This window comes from Phodopus roborovskii, unplaced genomic scaffold, assembly GCF_943737965.1.
Source record: "Phodopus roborovskii unplaced genomic scaffold, PHOROB, whole genome shotgun sequence".
NCBI lineage: Eukaryota > Metazoa > Chordata > Mammalia > Rodentia > Cricetidae > Phodopus > Phodopus roborovskii.
The window spans coordinates 9,021,636-9,047,025 of record NW_026126514.1 but is presented as its reverse complement, the minus strand read 5'-3'; the positions used below and the strand labels follow the sequence as shown (position 1 = coordinate 9,047,025).

General features: G+C 39.1%; 1 protein-coding gene across 1 annotated transcript in view; it reads left to right on the top strand.

Moving 5' to 3' along the window:
* Fbxo33 (F-box protein 33) overlaps window positions 1-22,025 on the top strand; it is a 29,783-nt gene extending 7,758 nt beyond the window's left edge. The window contains exons 2-4 of the mRNA XM_051195895.1: window positions 16,209-16,319; window positions 17,305-17,990; window positions 20,006-22,025. Coding sequence (XP_051051852.1) covers window positions 16,209-16,319; window positions 17,305-17,990; window positions 20,006-20,277 — 1,069 coding nt within the window. The 3' untranslated portion in view covers window positions 20,278-22,025. The remainder of the gene's footprint in view (window positions 1-16,208; window positions 16,320-17,304; window positions 17,991-20,005) is intronic.
* Window positions 22,026-25,390: the final 3,365 nt, after the last annotated feature.

Sequence of the window (25,390 nt, the reverse complement as noted above, 5' to 3'; positions counted from 1 at the left end):
ACCCTTTAGTTTGTATAGTAGATACACATTATTAAAATCTTACGTTAAGTAAGGGATTCTCTGTCCTAGAACTTGCTCTGTAGACCAGACTAGCCTCACTCACAGAGATCCACCTGTCTCTGCCTCCCAAGTGCTGGGATTAAAGGTGTGTATCACTAGCACCCAGCAAGTTAAAGTTTCTTTAGCCATGGAAGATATTATCTCAGATGATAAAGATGCCTTGAACTTGAAGGTGTCCCCTCCATCAAATCTGAGCCTTACTTGCCTTAAAAGAAAATGTTCCCAGCAGTTAACAAATACCATATAAGACAGCTTTCATTTTGATGATCTTATTGATTATTATATGCTATAAAGGTTTATTTATAGAATTAAAAAAAATGGGGGACTGACCAAATCATACTGCCCAAGAAGTAGTGCTTGTAGAGAAGATAGGTGAATCTGTACATTCCCAAACAGGCTCCATCCCTCAAAACTGATATTATCTTCCCCAAAGATAAGGTAAATATCCCTGAGAATAGAGGCTAATCAAACTAGTTGGGAGGGCTGCTATGCATGCAGTTAGAGCTTCTCTCTAGTACATGATATAGTCTTATGTTTGTTGAGAAACAGGTAGAGAATGGGATGTAAAACTCAGAGACAAAAAAAATTCTTAAACTTGAGTGAAGTAGTTAATTCCACTTTAAGGTATTTTCTTGAGGCAGCCTTAGAAGAGTTCTCCTAACTTGAGATAAAGTGATAATTAAAATATAGGATTTTTTTTCTTTCTAAATATTAAGAGCCTACTTTGTGCCAGAGGGTATAGACAAACTCCTCGTTCTTAGGACATCTATTTTCTAGGGAGACAATACCCAAATAAAAGATTCCTTCAGGTTGTGAAAATCTAATAACAAGAAGTTTGGACCTGGGAGAGGGCTCATTGGTTAAGTCTTTGTCATATATATATTTAAGGGTATGATTTCAATCCCCAGCACCCACATGAAAAAAACAGGAATGGGGAGATGGCTTCAGAATCCCTAGGGCTCCCTGGCCAGCAAGTCTAGCCCAATGGATGTACACAAGTCTCAGTGAGATAACCTTTCTTTTAAAAGTGTGGCCTTCATACACATGCACTCACATCCATACACATGGTGACTAGTTTGCAGAAGTAGATTATAAGAGATTGTAGTAGTGACTTTAGTTGCAACAGTAGATATCATGGTACACAAAGACATCGTTGGAGAAGGCATTTATAGCTGTATGGTGAATGAAGAGTTGCCCTGAGCGCAAATAATGTTCCAAGTACAAGGAGCAGTTAGTTCCATGGTCTGACCTTACAGGACAACCAGGGCAAATGAATAACTGAGTCATGTCAGGAAAAACTGAGAGGAAGAAGGGAAGAAAGATGAGGTTATCTGAGCTTGTGGAATCACCTTGTACAATTGTCTTAGTCACTTAACATCTTAAAGATACCATGACCAAGACAACTCTTATAAAAGAAGGCATTTAACTGGAGGCATGCTTACATTTTCAGAGGGTTAAGTTCATTGTCTTCGTGGCTGGCAGATGGACAGGCATGGTCCTGGGAAGGTAGCTGAGAGTTTTACATCCTGATCCATAGGCAGCAGGCAGGCTTTTGAAACCTCAAAGCCTATCCCCAGCATACCTCCACCACCAAGGCTACACCTCTAATCTTCCCCAACAGATTATCAGATGGGGACTAAGCCTAAAATGCATGAAATACATGAGGCTGTTGGGGAGCCATTCAAATCACCACAACAATATTATAAGAACAGAGGTCTTTGTTTGTTTGTTTGTTTGTTTGTTTGTTTGTTTGAAACAGTGTTTCTCTGTGTGACTTTGGAGCCTGACCTGGAATTTGCTCTGTAGACCAGGTTGGGTTTGAACTCAACTGCTGGGTTATACCACTACAGCCCACCTGGCAAGAGAACATAGGAGGTCTTTGACAAAATCTTTAGGGATGAGTCATGCAGGAGGGAGGAACTTGCAAGACCCCACCCCTCCTTGAGGATTTATGAGCAGTTAATGGTTGCTGGAGGAGTGTAAGGGATTAACTTGAGTGTTACAGTTTCCAGTAATGTGCCCATACGCCTGCAAATAACTCCTCCTGCCAATACCCTCCTATAAGCAACCCAATCAAAAGCATTAGGTCATCAAAGACAAAATGATAGGAGAGTGAAAGGAGACTAGTTGGGAAGAAGGGGACCTGAATAAGTTAGAGGGAAACAGGAAAGTATAAGGGAGTATGAACATGATTGAAATAAATACAGACACATATGAAAATGTCACCTTGCATAATATATGCTAATGAAAACAAAAGAAAATTTTTAGAGACAAGTAATGTGATATAAGCTAGGCATGGTAGCACATTCCTATATTCCTAGCACTTGGTAAGTGACAGCAAAAGCACTAGGAGGAGTTCAGAGCCGCCCTTGTATTAATAGTAAGTTTGAGGACAACCTGGGCCATGTGAAAAACCCTGTCTCAAAGATGGTCAGACAGAGTGTGACTGTATTTTATATCTTAAGATAATCACTCTAGTAGCTGGATCAGGAAACAATCTAGAAAAAGGTTTGCTGTGGTCAGCACAGTAGAGTTGGAAAGAAGTGAATAGATTTGGAATAGCCCAGGATTTGCTAATTAGATGTGAATTAGAAAAGAAAAATCATTTGTAGATGGAAGTTTCTGTCCTACCCAGTCCTGTAGCACTTTAGTTCCAAATAAACACAGAGTGGCTTGTATTAATTATAAACTGTTTGGCCTATTGCACAGGTTTGTTTATTATTAACAAACTCTTACAACTTAAATTAACCCATAATTCTTAACTATGTTTAGCCATGTGACTTGGTACCTTTTCTCAGTAAGGCATTCTCATCTTGCTTCCTCTGTGTCTGCCTGGTGACTGTGTCTCGGCCTTTCCTCTTCCCAGAATTCTCCTAGTCTAATAGCTGTGCCTATACTTCTACCTGGCTACTGGCCAATCAGCATTTTATTAAACCAATACTAGTGAGAAGTACAAGAGCATTATCACATATCATTTCCCCCTTTTTCCTTTTCAAAGCAACCCTGAAAATAATCTCCTTTGTTTAGTTTTTTTTTCTTGAACATTATCCATAACAAGTTGTAACCAACACACTAAACAAAGACAAACATCCATAATCCATTTTGAGGGAATATGGACATAGTTTTCTAGGCTACTTCCTGCAGATTGGGGGCACTGATAATCTTATAGGTACCCAAAGAAAATTTAGGACTATGGTCAAGTCCTGACTGGAGTATTCTATACGGTTGGATGATCTCAACCAATATTTTATATGTAGCCATTGGAAATAATACGTAAGCAGTTTTCTCAATCTATAGTTTACCATTACATGGAGGGCATTTTATTATCTTATTCAAATATAGATACTTTAGAAAGAATGCTTGAAGAAGTAAAGAAAATTTTGCCTTGTTGCTTCTGAAAAAAATACAAAGAGTATATTCTATTAGTTACTTGGACTATAAAATACATTTACAAAATAATTGACCCCCAAGAGGTACAAATTAGGAGAGATTGATTACAGACTCGTAATGATTTTCAAATATTGCTAGGAGACATTTTCCACCTATGGCACATTATTGAAATAAAGCCTGATCAACTAATTCATTTAAGCAAAACTTTAAGTGGTGACAAGGAATAGTCCCAGGGAATTAACAGCTGATAGAGAATTGGCATTGGTGGAAGACGAATTACAGGTTACACATGTGAATCATGTGGATCCAAAGCTTAACTACATTCTAGTCACGTTGCCCTCTAAGTATTCCCTACAGGAATTTTAATGCAGGGGGGAGTTATTATCCTAGAATGGATCTTTTTAAGACATAAACTGGATAAAAAGTTAAATACTTACCGTTGAAAAGATCTTTGAGTTGATTCTAAAAGGAAAATTGAGACTGTCAATTAACAGAAATAGATCCAGCAGAAATTGTAGTACCTTTTACTAATGATGAAATTGACAGATTATGGGTAGAAAGTGAACCCTGGCAAAGAGCTTTTGTCATTTTTTTTTTTTTTTTTTTTTTGGAAGAGATTAACAAGAATTATCCCAAAAGCAAGAAAATTAAACTGGATTCTTCTTCACCAATTGGTGAAACACCAATAACTAGAACGCCTACATTCTATACTAATGCAAATAAATCAGGAAAGGCAGGTTACAAATCAGAAAATTAAAGTAAAGTGGCTCTAAGTCCTTAAAATTCTGTCCAAAAGTCTTAAGTATAAGCTATTCTCATGGTGTTAATCATAAAGAACCTCTCAATATAGTTACTGATTCACCATGTGCAGAAAGAGTTGTTTTACATATTAAAACTGCTGAATTTATACCAGATGATACAGAATTGACTTCATTATTTATATTCAGTTATAAGACATAATCAGGAATAGGATATATATATCCAATCCCATACAGGTCTGCCAGGCCTAGCACAAGGTGATCATGAAATTGATCAACAATTGATAGGGAATGTGCTAAAGGACTCAGAATTTCATTAAAAAAGAAAATACCATGTTAATAGCAAAGGTTTGAAAAAAAGATTTTTTCATCACTTAGCAACAAGCCAAGGAAATTTTCTACTTGTTCTTTTTGTTTTGTTTTGGTTTTGTTTGTTTCAAAATAGGGTTTATGTGTGTAGCTTTGAAGCTTGTCCTGGAACTAGCTCTTGTAGACCAGTCTGGCCTCGAACTCACAGAGATCCACCTGCCTCTGCCCTCCAAGTGCTGGGATTAAAGGTGTGTGCCACCACTGACCGGCTTCATCCTACTTGTTCTTTATACAACCAAACTCCACTACCTGCAGGAAATTACCAAAAGGGTATTCAAAGGAATGAAATCTGGTAGATGAATGTGTTCTATTTTATAGAATTTGGAAAATTAAAATAAGTACACCACACCATTGATACCTATTCAGGTTTTCAATGGGCAACTGCTTTAAGTTCAGAAAAGACTGATTCTCAGTAATTCCACAATTTCTAGATGTCATGGACATCATGGAAATACCTGCACAAATAAAGACAGACATATGTCTCTAAGAAAATGAAACAGTTTTTTGCTTATTATAATATAGAGCATATTACAGGTATGCCACAGAACCCTATAGAGCAGGCAGTTATGGAAAGATCAAGTCATATGCTATAGGGTATACTAAATAAACAGGTCGTTACATTATTTTTGAAGAATTACCCAGTTTTATTTGCTGATCTGTACTTAAATACTTTTTATAGACTATTGAAACTATAATAAGGAAATTCTTATACTAAAGGAGAAAAATCTTTTCTCTGACGTGCATGTCATAGGTAGCGTATGTGGATGCATGTGTGTGCGTATTAAAACAAGAAGTCAGCCTTGGGTGTTGTTCTTTAGTGGACAGCTACCTTGCTGTTTGAAATAAGGTCTCAGCCGGGCTTTGGTGGTACATGCCTTTAATTCCAGCACTCGGGAGGCCAGCATGGTCTACAGAGAGAGTTCCAGGACAGGCTCCAAAACAATACAGAGAAAGCCTGTCCCGGGGGAGGGGGGGTGAAATAAGGCCTCTCCCCAATTGGCCTGAATTCACATTATCAGACTAGGCTGGCTTAGTAGCTCCAGGGATTTGTCAGTCTCTACCTCCCATGCCTTTTTGTTTATAAAAATGAGTGCTGGGCATCCAGCTCAGGCCCTGGTGCTTGTGTTCTCAGGTCTTCACTAACTTCATTTAGCTTCATGCTTCCCTGATGACTGGCTGCAAGTAACTGTAATCTTGCATGATAGTGTTTTTTCTGGATTGGGAGGTTCCACATGCCCTGCCTTCCTTCTGTATGTAAGGAACCAGTTTGTGGATCTATTATTGGTTCTACTGTAAAAAGATGGCTAACACTTTATTGCCACAGTTAGAAAGAAGTTTCCTTCCATTGCAATTTAATCCCTAGTACATGGAAAATATGATGTAGCTGAACCTGAAACTAGAAATCTTCCAAAGAGTGTCAGTATATTGAGTAGGTAAATTTTACTACTTTAGTATTTATAAAACTCAAAACTGCAGTTTTAATTTTTCTGAATTCCCAAGGAATGTGTTGGTAAAAATAGAAAAATTAAAAAATACAGAAAAAAATAAAACAAACTCCCCAAATATGGTAAATGTGTGCATCTTTCTGCAAAACTGTAGTGCTTTTATAATTTTTTACTAGTTCATCAATATGTACATTTTTCTCACAATGAAAAATCTTATTGTGAGAGCAAGATAGTAAAATAATAAGTCAAGCCATTGTTTTCCCACAGAAACATTGAAATAATATTCAGATAAAGTGTATGTGGTAAAAGGCCAGAATCCATTTAAGAAGTTACAGTACCATAGACAGGCACACAGCTGAGAAATGTATGCTCCAACGGGTAAGAAGAGCACAATAGCTACACACACACACACACACACACACACACACACACACACACACACACACCACACACACACACACCACACACATACACACACACACTATATCTCTATCTTGCTTCCACCCTCCATCCCTCCCTCCATCCCTCCCTTCCTCCCAGGGCTTCCATGGTGTTCCTGGCCATCTGGTTTTGTAAGAAGCCTTTTATTTTTGCCCCAAGAGCACAGGTCCTTGGGACAATAAAGAGCAACATAAGTGACATTTCTCTTAGAACTGACACTCTTACAAGACAGTAAAAAAAAAAGGCTCAAATGGCTGATTTCCCCTTGCTTCATATTGAGTACAGAGCACCTCTAGTGCCTAGATGCTGAGAGAAGGAGGATGAGTATCTCCTATAATCTAGGAACTTGGAGTAAAAAAGACACCAGCATGATCATAAAGGTCACTGCTTATGCATTACTGCACTATCTGGTATTTTCTTGTGTCTCAGTTACCCATCAACCATCTAAAAATACTATATGGGAAATTTTAAACATGTCTTAAATCACAGCCATTGTGAATAGAATAATGAAAGTTTATACTGCTGTATTCTGACCTTAGGACATGATTCATCCCTCTGTCCAGCAAATCTGTACTGTGTACCCTCCCACCTATCAGTCACTCCATAGGCACTTCAGTTATCAGAATGACTTATTTAAGCACCCTGTGCTGAATTTTGAGGAACTTATACTTTACTTAATAATAACCCCAGACACAAGCACAGGAGTGGTGCCACAAAAAAGCTGTAAAATTATTTTAAGTGGAAAAAAATATTAAATTCATCTTGGTTTTTTTGTAACAGGGTCTCACTGTGTACTCCAGTGGCCTAGAACTCCTTTGTAAACCAGACTGGCTTTGAACTCACAGAGGTTACCTGTTCTGCCTCCCCTTGAGTGCTTGGATTAAGTGAAAATGTTACATTAGGGTTTTTTTGTTTTGTTTTTGGTTTTTTTCAAGACAAGGTTTCTCTGTGTAATAATCCTGGCTATCCTGGAGCTCAATTTGTAGACCAGGCTGGCTTCAAAGGCAGAGATCCGCTTGTCTCTGTCTCCTGAGTGTTGGGATTAAAGGTGTGCACCACCACCACCTGGCTGAATGTTATATTCTTTTTTGTTTTCTTTCTTATTTTACATATCAATCCCTTCCATCCTCCCATGCCCTGTGACCCACCCCCATCCCATTCCCCACCCACTCTACAGGGAAAGTGAGGCCTTCCAGGAGGGACCATCAAAATCTGCCAAGACATTTGGAGTAAGGCCTAGGCTGTCCCTCCTATTTCTAATTTAAGGGAGTATCCCTCCATGGGGAATGTGCTCCTAAAGTCCTTCCGTGCTCCAGGGACACATCCTAGTTCCACTGTCAGAGATCCTGTAGACTGCCCAGGCCTTCTGAGACCCACGTTCAGGGGGTCTGGGTCAGCCCAGTGCTGGTTTCCCAACTATCAGTCTAGGGTCCATGATCCTGTAGACTGCCCAGGCCTTCTGAGACCCACGTTCAGGGGGTCTGTGTCAGCCCAGTGCTAGTTTCCCAACTATCAATCTGGGGCCCATGAGCTGGCCCCCTGTTAAGGTCAACTGTCTCTGTGGGTCTCTGAAATGTTACATTCTTAAGGAAAGAAAATACATTCTAAGGTTGGTAGGATCTATACTATATAGAGAGAGCTATTATCTGAAATTATGAAGAAAGAAAAAATTACTTAGTTTTCTGTAAGTACCTCATACTGCAGAAGTTATGGCCAATGTATATGATTACTGCTTCGTTAAAGTGAAAATGGTTCTAAATCCATAAAACATAGTGTTCCAAGTTGACATTAAGAGACATTATGCAGCTGGAAGATGGTGGCACACACCTTTAATCCCAGCACTTGGAGGTGGAGGCAGGCCAGTCTGGTCTACAAAGTGAGTTCCAGGATAGCCAGAGCTACACAGTGAAACCCTGTCTTGACCCTCACCCTCGCCCTAAAAAAGAAAGCATTAAGCAAAGACTTGAGCAAGGAATGCCCTATTGTAAATAAGCCATTGATTGGAAACACTCAGGTTCAGGAATAGATTTGATGTGAAAAATATCAGTTGCAGGAGAAACTACCTGCCAGTGAATAAGCTTTTGCCACATTTCTGTCAAAATGAAGATGCTGATTAAAGAGAAATTGCAGTCCAAGCCAGTCTTTCATGGAACCAGGCTATCCTGGAAGGAGATGCCTGTACTGGTTACTCTATTTGTTGCTGTTATTAAATATCTGACAATGGCACCTTATAAGAAAAAGGGTGTATTTGACTTAGTTTGAGAGGGTACAATTCAGCATAGCAGGGAGGCATGGCAATAGGAACATGAAACAGCTAGTTATCACATTGTGTTCAATATCAAGAAACAGAGATGGATGCTGGTAGTCAACAAGTTTGTCCTTTCTGTTCAGTCTAAGACCCCAGCCCTAGGATGGTGCCTCACCAGCTAAGGTGGGGCTTCCTTGCTTCAGTTAACTCTTTTCAGATACACTAAGAGTATGGTGTGTGTGAGAGAGAGAGAGAGAGAGAGAGAGAGAGAGAGAGAGAGAGAGAGAGAGAGAGAGAGAGAACCCCTGTAAGGCTCAGTGGTGTCACAGAAAAGGGGATGAAAAGATTGTAAGGGCCAGAGGAATAGGTAAATGGTATATAAAAATCCTGGGTATGACCTTGCTGCTAAGTCCCTTAACTCAGCTGTGATTATTTGCGTAAGACTGGGCCTGTCAGCATCCTGTCATTGAATGTGGAAGAACTGCTGGACCCCATTTCACCCTGAGGGTGTATGTGCATTTAATGGTAATCACTAAGAAGCTTCCCATATGACACTAAACAACTCCTCAGCCATGTTCCTGTAAGCAGCCTTAATGAAACTCACTGAATTCTTTCAAAAGGAGTGGTAAGGAATTAGTGTGAGAAAGAAATAAGAAAAGGATAATGGAAATGGGTATGATCAAAATATACTGCATAAATGTCTAAAATCTACTATGAGATTATACTAAAAAAAACTGACTTTTTCAAGAGGAAAAAAAGGACTTTTTTTTTTCAAAACTGTACAATTCATGTATTATCTTACATCCTTACCTCCTTGTATATACTGGTATATAATGTATGTCCACACAGAAAACCTTCATGAGGATATTTATAGCAGCTGTATGAATGATTGCCAAAACTTGGAAACAATCAATATGCCCTTCATAAGTGAATGAATAAACTGGTAATGAAGACAATAAAATATTATTCATTGCTCAGAAGTATGAGCTCTTAAACTATGAAAAGACAGGAAAGCCTCAAAGTGTATTGCTAACACAGTCTGAGAAAGCTACATATTGGATGGTTTGAACTGTATAAAATTCTATAATAGGCAGAAATGTGGCTAGAGATTTGTCGGTGTGTTTCTTATTTCATTTACTGTGTGTGCACATGTGTGAAGGTCAGAGACAACTCTGGAGTTGGTTCTTTCCCCTTGTCTTACTGGGGTTCAAACTCAGGTGGGTAATCAGGCCTACATGCAAGCACTTGTATCAATTGAGCTTTCTCAGAAATCCATTTAAGCCAATCTGTTTTTAATTGGAGACATAAGACCATGTTGGAATTAATAGTTATTGTTGAATTAGAAAATGACGAGCATTTACATTTAGGGTTTTTATTGAGAAGTGTGTGTTAATTCCTGCAATTGTGTTGTTGTGGTTTCCTGGTTGACATTTCTTTCTCCCTTAAAGGTTTGCTGGCCTTTCCTTCCTATTCCTTCCTATTCTTTATTCATTTTCTTTTTCTTTTTTTTTTTCTGTTTTTTTTTTGTTTTGTTTTGTTTGTTTGTGTTTGTTTTGGGATTTTTTTTTTGGGGGGGGTGATCGTTGAGACTGTTTCTGTGTGGCTCTGGCTATAATGGAACTATCTCTGTAGACCAGGCTGGCCTTGAACACACAAGGATCCACTTGCCTCTGCCTCCCAGGTACAGGGATTAAAGATGTGTGTCACCAATGCCCAGCTTTTTGTTCATTTCTTCTTAATGAAGTTTATTCTTAGCTTTTATAATTGTGACAGTCTTTCTCATCTGTACATAGTATTCTTTTAAGTATTTTTTTGTGGTGCTGACTTAAGAGATCATGAATTGCTTAGTTTGTGCTCATCCTGGAGTCCATCTGTTTAAGAAATAATAGATAACTTTGCTAGATATGGAAACCTTGGCTTGCAGTTATTTACTCTCGAGGCCAGAGCACATCATCCTGTACTTTCTTGGCCTTTACTTTTCTCCGGAGAGGTCTGATGTAATGCTGATAGGTTTGCCTTTATAAGTAACACAGCTTTTCTCTTGCAGCTTTGCATATTCTTTGGTCTGAATTTTTTCACAGGGAGAGGTTCTTTTTGTGGTCATGTTGGGAGATCTAAATAGTTCCTGATCTTGGATGGCTATAACTTCTCCAAATGTGGGGAGCAGGCTTTCTGCTGTAATTTCATTGAATGTGTTTTGGGGGCTTTGTTTGCTGTTTCCTGATCCTTTTTCTCCTGCTTGATCTAGTATTCTATCCCTTGGGATGGGTATGCCATTCACTGGGTCAGATTTGTTTTGTTTTGGCTCTTGCTGAATTTTGTCATTTCCAGAGTTTCTATGAGGAAGTAGTAGTGTTGAGTGGTTTTTAGAATCTCCCTTTGCTGAATCTCTTACATAGGTTGTTTAATTTTTCATTATATTCCTGAATTGACCTCCTTTTGCCTGTTTGAATCTTCTTTTCAGTCCTGGTCATTTTTAAAACTGTTTTAATTCCTTAACATCTCAACCATTTCAATATCATTTGATTGGTTTTTGGAGACTGAACTTTAATAGCATTCATATTTGCCTTTATATCTGGTGTTTCTACACTGCAAATTTGTACATATGTTCTAATCTGTATCTTTTACACAGGGGTCTTAGTGGAAGATACCTCCTGAAGTCTCAGTCCCCATTGTCTCTAAGAGGAGAGAAAGCACACATAGATCAGAAGCTGACCAGATGTTTAAAAGAGTAGAAAATAAAAACAAAACAGAGCTAAGTGTGTCAATACCTTTTAATCCTAGCATTTTGGGACAGAGACAGGTTGGTCTCTGTCAAAGCCAGTCTGGTCTACATACCCAGCTCTAGGACAGCCAGGACTACATAGAGAGACCCTGTCTCAAAAGAGAAATGGAGGGAAGGAGGGAGGGAGGGAGGAAGGGAGGGAGGAAGGAAGGAAGGAAGGAAGGAAGGAAGGAAGGAAGGAAGGAAGGAAGGAAAAAAAGGAAAAAATAAAATCAACTAACTGTAACGAGTAAGGTTTTTCCTCCCGCCGCTGGTCTTGTCCCACCGCCACGCCAGCCCCAATTAACGCAGAGACTCTGTATTTGATATTATGTTGTTGGCCAGGTACTAGTTTCTTATCTGCTAGCTCTGTCTTAATTATTAACCCATTTCTATGTATTTCCACGTGGTCTTACGAGAGCAGAGGAATGGCAGTTCTGTTCTCTCCAGACTCTCCATCTTGACTCCTCCTTACTACTTCCTCTTTCCTCCTTGTCTCCTAGTCCCTCCTATCTCCTTTCCTATTGGCCAACAGTGCTTTATTCATTAACCAGCATGAGAAACATTTACAGAATGACATCTCCCATCATCTCCTCTTTTCTGTCTAAATAAAAAGGTTTTTAACCTTAACATAGTAAAATATATCACACAACAGTTACCAAATAAGAATCACAGTTAACAATATTTAGTTCATCTCCCAACAACTAACTATGGTAAATGCCATCTCATGCCAGAAGCTCTGTGCTATATTATATGGGCATGAGAAATCCTGCAAAGCAGCTGGATTTCTATCACCTATCTCTTAGACTTTGAAAGCATAAAAAGCAGCAGGGTCAAGGAAGTTTGTTTTATCAGGTTGGGGCACAGACACATAAGTGTTCAACCATGCCTGGCATGTGGTTCTCAGCCCCAGCTATAAGGGTCCTCCATGTCTCTCTGTGGTGGAGCCCACTCTTCTCCCTCATAGACTTACGTGCATGAGTGAGTATCCCAGCCATAAGCAGTTCCTGGGCCCAATGATTCTCAGGGTGATTGTAGGCAGAAGTCTCTGTCCCACAAGTCTCTCTCTCCCAAAGCAACTACACAGAGGCTTAATATTAATTGTAAATATTTGGCCAATAGCTCAGATTAATTACTAACTCTTGCATTTCAATTAACCTATATTTTTTCTTTTTATCTAGGCTTTGCCATGTGGCTTGGTACCTTTTCTCAATACAGTATATCCATCTTGGTTTTCTCTGCATATCCTTGCTACTCCTTTGACTCTGCCCTTATTCTTCCTAGCATTCTCTGCTTGGCTCTCCCCCTAACTGTATCCTATCCAGCTATTGGGCAGTCAGCTTCTTTATTAAACCAATCACAGTGACATATTCATACAGTGTAAAGGAGTATTCCACAGGTGGTCGGTCACTTGGTTGGTGGAAAAAGGAGAACTTTAGAACTTGTGGATATAAAAATGCAGTGGCAGCTGCTCTCATTGGAGGTGAAATTTGACTACAATGCCTCTCCTAAAATGACTCACTACCACAGTACCATGAATAAGGCTAGTGCAGGGTTCCTTACCCAACATCTATTTGGTATGCAAATAATCAGATTTCCCATTTTAAGCTGTGTTGAGCACTTTCTTAAGTGCTTTCAGCCATTTTAGATTCCTCTATTGAGAACTCTCTATTTAGTTCTATATCCCACTTTTTAATTGATTATTTGGTGTTTTGGTGACTAGCTTCTTGGCATAACTGGATGCTGGCTTATCGAAGACTGCAGTTATATCTATCGCCATGCACAAAACTTAAGTCCAAATAGACCAAAGACCACAACATAAATCCAGCCACACTGAACCTCTTAGAAGAGAAAGTGGGAGGTACCCTTGAACAAATTGGTACAGGAGACCACTTCCTGAACATAACACCAGTAGCACAGACACCGAGATCGACAATAAATGGGACCTCCTGAAACTGAGAAGCTTCTGTAAGGCAAAGGACATAGTCAACAATACACAATAGCAGCCCACAGAATGGGAAAAGATCTTCACCAACCCTGCATCTGACTGAGGGCTGATTTCCAAATTACACTTGGTTCTTTTTTTTTTCTCATTTATTCCATTGTATGGAATACAACCAACTGGGTAATATTTCAGTTGCATCTAATTTCTATTATGAATAAAGTTGCTAAGAAGTTTTGAATCAAATTCTTAATATAAATACATTCTTTTATCTCTTGGGTAAGTTCTTACTGTTGGAATTATTAATCTGTATCTGACTCTTTAACAAATCAATGAACTATTTTCAGAGTGTATCATATTGCACTCTCGAAATAACATGTGTGAGTTTTAGTTGTTCCATATCCTTGCCCACACTTGGTGTTGTAAATCTGTAATTTTAGACATTCTGTGTTATGTTTGGTTATCTCATTGGTTTTAACTTCCATTTCCCTGGTGATAGCAATGAACATCTTTTTATATGCAATTCACCTTTCTTCTATCTTGATTGCAGGTCCCCTTCAAACCTGTTATATGTATTTTATTGACTTTTGTTGTTGTTTTATTTTTCTAAGACAGGTTCTAGCACAGGCTGGCCTGGAACTCCCTGTGTAGCAGTTTAGCCTTGAGCTTATGGCATTCCCTCTTGAGCATGCCAGGTGCTAGAATTTCAAGCATGTGCTGTCACATCTGCTTAAAATTCTTTTTTGGATCACAGTCTTTTAATTAAATATATGTCTTAAAAATATTTTCTGTCATCTCTAATTTGCCCTTCATTTTTAACTGGCTTTGAAAACAAAAGATTTTAACTTATCAGACAACTTACAGGGTGGGTGGTGTTACAACTTACAGTGTGGGAAGTGCTAGCTCTTGGATGATGTGTGGTAGAAGTAAATACCTCTTGTCTTGTTTGTGCTTTAGTGCCCTACACACCTATGGGCATGTAATAGTCAGTGGTGAAGGTTGGACCACAGGGAAAACACTGAGATTGTATAACTGCTCTAAATATTAGTCGGAATTGAAAATGATGCACTTTTTACTTTATAGAATCTCATCCTCTAAACACTTTTTTGTAGAAGTATTTCATTTTTTCTTCTGAGAAATTAACTGAGAAATTAGAATGCAGAAATGACAAAGTGGAAAATGCTTCCAAAGCAAACAATTACACACTGTGACACTGTGCCTCTGGTGTCTGAGATGACTCCTTTCTTTCTGTCCTTCGGTTTGCTCTTTTCTTCAGTTGTCTCTGTTTTGATTGGGAGGTGTTTTGCTTTTCTTTTTTAGAAGGTTTTGTTTTGTTTTCAGACAGGGTCTCAGACAGGTGTGTAGCCCTGGCTGTTCTGGAACTTACTGTATAGACCAGGCTGGCCTTGAACTAAAGAGATGTGCCTATCTGCCTTCTGAAAGCTGAGAATAAAGGGGTACACTGCCTGGCAAGAGCAGTTTTCTATTTCCTTTGTTAATATGAAAAAAATGTTGAGGTCTTCTTTTTTCATGACTTTCTTTGAATATTTTATAAAGTAAACTGTTTCTAGTCATTAAAATGCTGTCTTGAGTTACTAGAATGATCGATTTGAAACTTTCTGAAGGACAAAAGTTAGATTATTTCCTTTAGTATTCCTTCTAACATTTTTCCTTGATGGTGTTATATTGATTTTAATCACTTTCACAGATTAAACAGTTAACATTAAAGTTATCCTAAGTTTTGTTATTAAATCTCTAGTTGGTTACTACTATCTAAATGAAAAAAAAAAAAAAAAGAAAGAAAGGAAAGGACAGGACATGGCTGTTCCTAGGTATCATGGAGGAGAAAGTCTATTGTAGATAAAAAGGGAGAATGTAGGTAGAGGCAGGGACAGGGACATCTGGGAGAGTTCAGAGTGGACATGGCCACACTGAGCTGAACTATGTGAAGAGAGGTGAAGGAGAAGGGAGAAGTGCGGGAGGGAACCAGGAGGCGGAAGGTACAAAAGGGGTGGTAACCAAAATGTCTGGACCATGTGCTGGAAAGTTCAAGGTAGAGGGCAGGGTATGCCAGCCAGACCCTGTAACAGGTAACTGAGAGATACTGGGAGAACCTGGCAGCCAGGTCCACTTTGATATGTTCATAGACACTTCAGCCTTTGTCCCAGGTTTGAAACTAAACACTACCATTTAGGAGTTTGTATCTTAACTATTCATTTGTTTTCTTGTATTTTAGAGTTTTGCTACTAGAAGTATTTTATAGCTGAAATTATCTAAAACTTTAAAGCCTGTTACATGGTTTTTGTTTGACTTTTTGAGACAGGGTTTCTCTGTGTGACAGCTCTGGCTGTCCTATAACTCGCTTTATAGACCACCATATCCTTGAACTGTTCACAGAGATCTGCCTACCTCTGCTGGGATCAAAGATGTCCACCATTACCACCTGTATGACTTGAGAAGTTCTTATGATTGACATCTCTTTTAAAGTGCTCCTGTTTGCTGTGTAGCCTCATTACTTGTACCTAAGACCTGTGAGCTCAGCATTTGGCTTAGGTCACAGTGTTTTCCACAGTCATTAAAGCTTGAGTACAAGCTTTGTGCCTAGCCTACCCCCTATACCATGTTTGCTGTTTCTGCATACATACTGTCACTCTGAATATGCACAGCAATCTGAAGGTGATTTGGCTCTAAGTGAGTTAGAAGGAAGAAGCTCCCCTAGAATATCCTTTCTACATATTTCGTGTGTGTGTTAAACATTTAGAAAATCATTTTGACCATTTTTCTCCTATAGGAACCTCCAGAAGTTTAGTTTGTTTGGAGACATAAGCGTCATACAGCAGCAAGGAAGTTTATCCAGCACATACCTCAGCAGGGTAGACCCTGATGGCAAGAAGATTAAGCAGTAAGTCACACAGTAAGCTTTACAGGGGCATGTGTTAATAATGGATCTAGCCTTTGACTGAAAAAATCATAAGACACAATCAAGAACAATGAACTTAGTTTTCTTTAAAAATAAAAACATATGGAGGTAACCTACAGGCATGAAGATCTGAGTCCACATTCCCAGATTCCATGTGAATGCTGCATAGGCATGGTAGACTACCTATAATTCTAACCTTTGGAAAGCCCAAGACCAGGAGTCCCAGAGCAAGCTGGCCAACAGAGACTAGCCCTATCAGCAAACTCTGGTTTGATTGAGAAAGCCTGCCTCAGACACATGCATGGATGTGTGTGCACTTGCAAGCGCGCACACATGCACACACACACACACATACAGTGTTGGGCTAGAATATATGTCCTAGAAACATCTTAACTGAATTCTAGTTCTGATTATGTGACACTCAATGGCATAAGTCTTTTAGGATAAATCATATAGCTTGCTGGGTAATTATTGCTATATAAATTCTTAATATTTTATTTTATGCATTGTAAATGTTTGCCTGCATAGCTTTATATGTACCACATGAATGTCAGAAGGAGTTGGATCTCTTGGAACTATAGTTACTGATGGTTGTGTGCCACTATGGTGGGTGCTGGGAAATGAACCTGGATTCTTCTTTAGAAGAAAACTGTCTTACACACAGCCTCTTCCTGCTATTTAAAGGTGTTATTTTTCACTGGCTTTTATTTCAAGTCTTCCATAATGTTAATACAAAAAAAAAATGCTATTTTTCTCAGATGAAAAACATTTCTACATGTTTAATGTATCTTATTTATTATATTATAATGTGAGTTTAATTGCATTTGTAGATTGCATAGAAATCAAGTAATGAGAAAAAATATATCTCAACATTGAATGCTATGTATTGCCCTTTTTTTTTTTAAGTCATCAGTAAAAGATTGGTGCTGACTGCTAGTGACAATATTGTGTCATGTTTTCCTTGTAGAATTCAGCAGCTGTTTGAAGAAATACTGAGCAATAGTAGGCAACTAAAATGGCTATCCTGTGGGTTTATGCTGGAAATAGTGACCCCAACATCCCTGTCGTCTCTGTCTAACTCAATTGCCAACACTATGGAACACCTGAGCTTACTGGACAACAATATTCCTGGCAACAGCACGCTTATCACTGCAGTTGAACTAGAGCGGTTTGTAAATCTGCGTTCACTTGCCCTGGATTTCTGTGACTTTACAGCTGAGATGGCAAGAGTCTTAACCGATAGCAACCATGTGCCTTTGCAGCGACTGTCTCTCTTGGTCCACAATGTTTCTGTGATGCACAAATCATTAGACAGCATGCCAAACGATGAGCACTGGAAAGCCCTGTCACGAAAGAGCTCCAGCCTTCGGGTCTATCTAATGGCTTTTGATGTCAAAGGGGAAGACATGCTAAAGATTCTGAAACCCAGTATACCACTTGAGAGGGTTCACTTTGACAGCTATGTCACTTGTGTCTCAGGGGCTATTGTTGATCTTATATCCAGGCAGTACGACAAGTTCCTCACCCATTTTATATTGATGAATGATGTAATTGACACGTCTGGTTTTCCAGATCTTAGTGACAACCGCAATGAAGATCCATTGGTTTTATTAGCATGGAGGTGCACAAAGCTCACTCTTTTGGCAATTCATGGTATGTGGTTTTGTTCACTATAACTTGATACTGACATCATACCTTAAAGTATTTCATTCTGGTAAATATATCACAATTTGAATGTCCTATCTCAACCCTGAGTGTTCTGTCTCAGGGCCCCTCTAATGATTTTTCCTGCCATGGGGAATTGATACTAATTTAGCTGAGAAAACAATGTGTAAGTACCTACATTGGGTATATTTACTCTAATCAAAAGATCCAGAAATGTTTAGAAGGAGGGAAACAGAAAAAGGGAAAATGTGACTTTGATATTTACAACCTCATCTTTTAGCTTCTAGTATTGATGTATTTACTATATTGTTTAAATAATCTATTAGGTACATGTTTATTTCTTAGCCATTTATCTTAGTATGTATACTATTCTCATTTGAATGGAGTTGCTATTCAGATAAACTAAAAGAACATTTTACTTCAAAACCATTTACAAAAATACCTATGAAAATGTCTTACCTGAGCATGATGTCACAAATCTATAATCTCAGCTCTGAAGAGGCTGAGTTAGGAGGATTGTCAAGAGTTTGAGAGAGCAGCCTGGGCTACATGTTCTAGGCCAGCCTGAGATACAGAGTGAGACCTTGTTTAAAAAATAATAAGCAGGGTATGGTGGGACACCTTAAATCCCAGCACTTCAAAGGCAGAGGCAGGCAGATCTCTGTAAGTTCAAGGCCAGCCTGGTATAAAAGCTAATTCTAGGACAGCCAGGGATGCTGCACAATCCTATTTCAAAAATAAATAAATAAATGAATAAATAATAAAGCAAACAAAGAATGTCTTAAGCTCTCTATAGTAACTCTTTCATTGTTTTTGAAACTATTTTTCTTAGCCTGCAATTGTGCTTTTCCAGTTTTACTTTATAATTGGGCCATACAGGTAGTAGCCAGAAACAGATCCATATTTAAAGTAACAAGGGGTTGTTGTGGGAGAGGCTTAGTGAATAAAGTACTTTCTGTGCCGGTGCGGAACCAGAGTTCAAATCTCCAGAACACACCTAACAGCGAGGCAGCTTGACAGTCATCTCAAGTCCTCTACTCAGGCAGAGAGAATAGAATCCCTGCCTGGGTCAAGCTGACTAGCTAGACTAAGCATTCAAGGTCTGGTTCAAGATCCTCTCTCTAGAAATAAATCAGACAGCAAACAGGTAAGACACCCAGTGTCATCTTTAGACCTCCACAGGCGCACACATACGTGTGCCCACACACACACATATATATACATGCATGAACATTGTGTAAATAAAACAGGGATCACCAAATATCAGGTTATTTAAAAGTTAACAAGCCAATCCTTTTAAAGCTTTTTCTTCTTTCAGGGTGTTAGATAGAAGCTCCTTATCTTTTCCCAGAGGTGACCTCTGTTCTGAAGGTGACATATAGTCCTATGTTTCTATGACTTCTGATAGTGAACAGTTGCTTTCAAAGTTTCGGGTGTCATGACTTTGGACTATGAGATACCATAGGAAAGATTGTTATAATGAAAAATTCCAGTTTACTATATATTGGTTGGTTTGGTTTTGGTTTTCTAGACAAGGTTTCTCTGTGTAGCCATGACTATCCTGGAACTCACTCTGTAGATCAGGCTAACCTCAAACTCAGATCTGCCTGCCTCTGCCTCCTGAGTGCTGGGATTAAAGATGTGCACCACCACTGCCCAGTTCTATATATTTTTAATAGGGACTTATGTGGGAAATAAAATATGTTCCTTATGATAAATCATTATCCAAAGTTAAAAATGCATTTCTATACTTTAAATGTCTTCTATTTTGCTGAATGAAATACCAGAATAAGATTAGACACCACATAACAGCTTGCCACTCTGTGGCATTCTTAAAGACAGTATGAAACACCTAAGTAGTCATGTCTCTATCTCAGTTTGAAGGGGAAAGGACGGACATGGTGAAATGCAAATGTGAAGCACTTATGAGGAACAGATTAAACTTACCAAAGACAGAGTAAAACAGAAGAGAATGACAGACTTGCCTTCTGCTTGTCTTTAAGGTTACACCGTGTGGGCACACAACCTCATTGCCATTGCTCGTCTTCGTGGCTCTGATCTAAAAGTGCTTGAAGTCACCGAAGAAAGCATTGATTTTGACCAAGGTGAACTAGCCGACCAGGATGTGGATCCAGTGCATAACCTTATTGAGCAGGTATCCCTGGGCCTTGGTCAGCCTTGGCACGCAGTCTTGGACATTGAATCACTCAGTGTCTTCACTGAACCAAATCGTCATTTTTACAGAGAGATGCAAAGCTTCAGCGAAGACATTTAGCTTTTTTAAAATGTATAATTCCTGTGGCCAGATATGCAAGTAGGGTCCCATTATGTTTTTTTTTTTTTTTTCAGTAGTGTAAACTAATCCTTTTGTGCTGTGTTTAATCAGTATTAGCTTTATAGAATTATATATGTATATTCTACTTCTTGATCAAAGAACGTAGTCAGGTATTGGTTTTAGAAGTTCAAAGTGACAATGTATAGGGCTTTCACGGTTAATGAGATTGTTACCAAACCTTAAGGGCAAACAGCCAGTGATTATCTGAGGTTGCTGACTAACTTTTGTTTTTCACTGAGTTACTCTGTCTTTTTGACATTTTTATTCTTTCTTTGTCAGAATCCAGAGCTCAGGAGCCAAATATTTTTATACATATATATATATATATATGAATATCCATAGCCTGGTGGATTTGTATGCAATGCACTGCATCTATGTATTCTGATAGCATCTCATTGATTTGGGTTTGAGGGGAAATAGTATCCCAAATGAGTTATCTTTAACAGAAAGCTGAGTTTAACTTTTATTACCTATATAATAATTGATATTGCCAATTACCATTCTGAATTTCATAGAGTATAAGTTAGACATTGCTTAATCCCTTTTTAAATGCATTTACATAAACTGAACACTCAAATTGCTGGATTTTTTAGACTGTATCTGACTTAAGTTTTTTTCATCTCTTACATTGAAGTTAGCTTCTTTAGCCCAGATGTCAAAACAGTACAGGAAGAAAGGAACCATACTCCAGGGAAAACTCTGAGGCTAAGTCAAAGCACAGAACTGTAGACACACAGGCTTGCAAACCAACATTAGTCGTGAAATCCCTAACAAGTCACTGGATTCTCTCTGTCAGCGCGCGTGTCAGCTGCCAAAGAATAGATTTACATGAAGAAGTGCCCACATGCTGGCAGGGGCTGGCTGCTTTGGCCAGCTAGATACTGCTAGATTGTAATATTTAAGGTCGAATTTCGACCTGTGGTACACAGCTGTGCTGTGGCTCAGTCAGCAACCTCAGAACTCTTAGAAAAAAAAAAGAAAAACAAAAAAAAGAAAAAATGCACCTGTTTCACTGTGAAGAGTGAATGTAAAGGAAAGAAAGGAAAAACAAAAGCTTGTTCCATCACAGGTATGAGCTGCTATGACACATGAGCATTCCATGAAGTATGTTTTAAAACCTTGTTATATCTGAGCGGCTTTAAAAGCCAGTTTAACTGTTTCAGGGCAACCGCGGTACAGACGTGGTCTCTGTGAGACTTCCACCTGACCTAAGTTTTAAGTGGTACGAATGTTGTGCATTTAACGTTACGGACAGTCTGCAATAATAAAGTAAGTAGCCAACGTGGGTGCCCAGCAGTGCTGAGACCTGGCTGCTCTATTGTAAGCTTTGGAAACACAATTTATGCAACAGATGTCCAGATATGATTCTATTTATGGAAAAAGTTTATATGTTTTACAAATGGTTTTACCATCTTATATTAAATGACCTTTTGACAGGTGTGCACTGTTTTGTCCAGTGAGCACATACCATGCGGATTTTATATGTACATCAGTAGTGTGAATCCACTGGCACAGTGTGTGTAAATGCCAGATGTGGTGAGATTTTATCTTGTATATGTGATCAGATAAAATAACTCCTGACAGAAACTGTAAGGAAACCAGCTGAATGTTTGACCTGATGACTGATGTTGTATGGTTTATGTTAAATGTATATTCTTTTAATCAATGAATAAAGCATTAAAAAGTGATCATTGTAATATATTTTATTATATATGAAACACAGACTGTCGATGTTTAAATAAAAATCTTAGGCTGCATAGTTTAGAAAGTTTAAGTTTTTTTTCACTTTGAGAAAAGGCAAGTTTAAAAACAGACTAAGTCAAGCATGATGACACACTCCTATAATCCCAGCTCCTAGAGGTGGAGACAGGAAGATCGTAAGTTCAAGGTCAATGTCTCAGTTACTTTTCTGTTGCTGTGGCGAAACACCATTAGCAAGGCATCTTATAAATGGAAGTGCTTACAGTTTCAGGTTAAAGTCCAAGATGGTGGAAGACAAGCATGACATCAGAAAAATCTGAGAATTCCCATCTTAATCCACAAGTAGGAGGTAGGAAGAGCTGGGCATGGCACAGGTCTTTTGAAATCTCACAGTCATCTTAGTTACTGTTCTGTTGCTGTGAAGAGACACCATGACCAAGGCATCTCCTATAAAAGGAAATGTTTAACTGGGGGCTTGCTTACAGTCTCAGTGACTTAGACAGTTATCAACATGTGAAGAGTTTTACATCCTGATCCTCAGGCAATAGGCTGGGGTAAGGAGATGGAGGAATAGACTTGGCCTAGCATGGGCTTTTGACACCTCAAAGACCATCCCCAGGGGCAAACCACCTCCAACAAGGACACACCTACAAATCTTCACAGTCAATCTACTAACTGGTGACTAAGCATTGAAATATATGAGGAGCCATGGGAAACATTCTCATTCAAACCATTACACCCGCCCTCAGTGACAGGCCTAATCCTTCCCAAAGAGTTCATCAACTGGCCACCAAATATTTAAACATAAGCCAATGGGCCATTCTTATTCAAACCACTGCAGTCATATGCTGGTGCATAACGAGTTTGAAGCCAGCTTTGGCTGCTTCAGACCCTACCTCAAAAAAAAAGAAAGTTATTTTTAAAAAAGCAAAAAAGGCACTAGATTGGTTAACAAAATCCCAATGTAGTATGCATTTAGTATACATTATTATTGGTGATTTAAACGTGCTTATTTTTTTATTAGATGCAGACATTATTACCAACGTTAAATACTTGCTATTTAATATGGTCTCTGTTCTTGGTCCTTAAGATTAACAACGGCTATCATTCAAAAGGAAAGAAAATAGCTTCTGTCTTTTTTTCTACCTTTCCTTCCTTTATTGTTCTAGATGCTGACTTCTCAGGCACTGATTCCTCTTGGAGTCGTCTAGTGCCCTTTAATTCTTTATTTCCTAGACAGATCTGATAACTTTGAGTGACTCAGCATCTATGTATGTGTATACATAAAGAGTACCCGTGTATCTGCAAAAGAGTAAAGAGGAAGAGTGAAGAGTGAAATACTGAACTAAAAGGCTCAACTTCTGATTCTGTCTCCACCTGCCTCAGCACAGGCCCCTTTGTCAGGTCAGTTTCCTTCTCTTAGATAAGAACTGGACTTGGATCCCAATAGTGGACCCTCTTAATCCCAGCAACCACACAGAGGGCAGCTCAACCATCTCTAACTCCACTTCCAGGGGCTCTGATGCCCTGTTCTGGCCCTCTCTGTAATCAGGCATGCATGTGATACACAGAAATAAGATGATAGACACCTGGGATACCTGCCAAGGAGAGCTGCTAACAGAGTGCAACCACCCAAGAGAGAAGTGCCTTGAAGTCAACAAAGCTGGACAGAGTTGGAGATCTGTAGAGTAATCTGACATCAAACACACAGATGTACAGTTTGAAGTTTGCCCAGCTGGCTTTTGGTCCTGCTTTGGTCAAGTATTTCCTCACTATGCTCTCTTCCCTATGTTTTGGAATGGTAATGTACATCCTGTGCCATTATGTGTTGGGAGCATGTGATCTGCCCTTTGAGTTTGATTTTTACAGGTGATTACATTAAGAGATTGCATGAATCTCAGAAGCAACTCTGGACTTTAAAACCATGTTGAAACACTGTGATGGACTATGGGGACTTTGAGATGTGGGAGTTTGAATTTAACTGGCCTCCATAATTTCACAGGGAGTGGCACTGTTAGGAGGTGTGGCTTTGTTGGAGTTGGAATGGGTTTGGCCTTGTTGGAGACAGTGTGACACTGGGGGCAGGCTTTGAGGTTTCCACCCAGAATTTCAGTAGACTTCCTGTTGCCTACAAGATGTAGGACTCTCAGCTGTTCATCCAGCACATCTGCCCGTATGCCACCATGCTCAAGCCATGATGATCATGGACTAAACCTCTAAAATTGTAAGTGAGCCACTCCAATTAAATGTTTCCTTTATAAGAGTTGCTGTGGTCATGGTGTCTCTTCACAGCAATAAAAACCTTAAGACACCATCCTACAACAGGACACTTGCCCAACTATGTTCTAGCAGCTTCATTAGTAATAGAGACTGGAAACAATCTAGATGTTCCTCATCCAAAGAATGGATAAAGAAATGTGGTGCATTTACACAATGGAGTGTCACTCGGCTGCTTAAAAAAAGAACAAAACAAAAAAAAAAAAAAAAATCATGAAATTGCAGGTAAACAGATGGAATTAGAAAAAAAATCATCTGGAGTGAGGTAACACAGACCCAGAAAACAAACATGGAATATACCTACTTATAAGTGGGTATCAGATATAAAGAAAGGATAATCATGCTACATTCACAGAGAGTGTAAGTAACAAGCAGAGTTTGAGGTGGGAGGGGTGTTTACATGAATCTCTCTAGGAAGGGGAAATAGAGGAGATTTAATGAGTGGACTGGGGGCCGATGGGGATGGAAGCACTTAAGGATAAGGTGAGGGTGGAAGGTAGGGGGAGAAAGTACTAGGAGAGATGAGTAGATTGTGGTGGGCATGTCAGGGATGAGCTAGAAACCTAGTGCAATAGAAACTCCCAGGAATCTACAAGTGTAACCCCTAATTAAGACTAGTAATAGGAAATCCAGAATCTGAACCTGCCATATTCTAGAACCAGGTGAGGCTTCCAGTGGAGGGGCTGAGAGACCAACTCATCAACAAAACCATCAACTTGCAAGTAGTCCTGCTTGAAAAAAGAGGTGGGGTAAAGGTGGCTCACAATTTGCACAAGAGGCCAACTGTGGTGGTTTGAAAGAAAACTGCTCCCAAAGGGAGTGGCACTCTTAGGAGGGGTAGCCTTGTTGGTGGAAGTGCATCATTGTGCGGAAGGAGAGTGAGGGGAAACTGGGGTTTCTATGAAATGAAAAATTTTATTTTAAAAATATGTTCATGGATCTATATAAATATATTATCTCAATACATGAATCTATATTCAAAAAGACAGTGGAAGGACAAAAAGCAACATCCTCTGAAGAGATGTAAACATCACTTCCTAACAGAAGCTTCCCATTGTTTCAACCATTTCTAAGG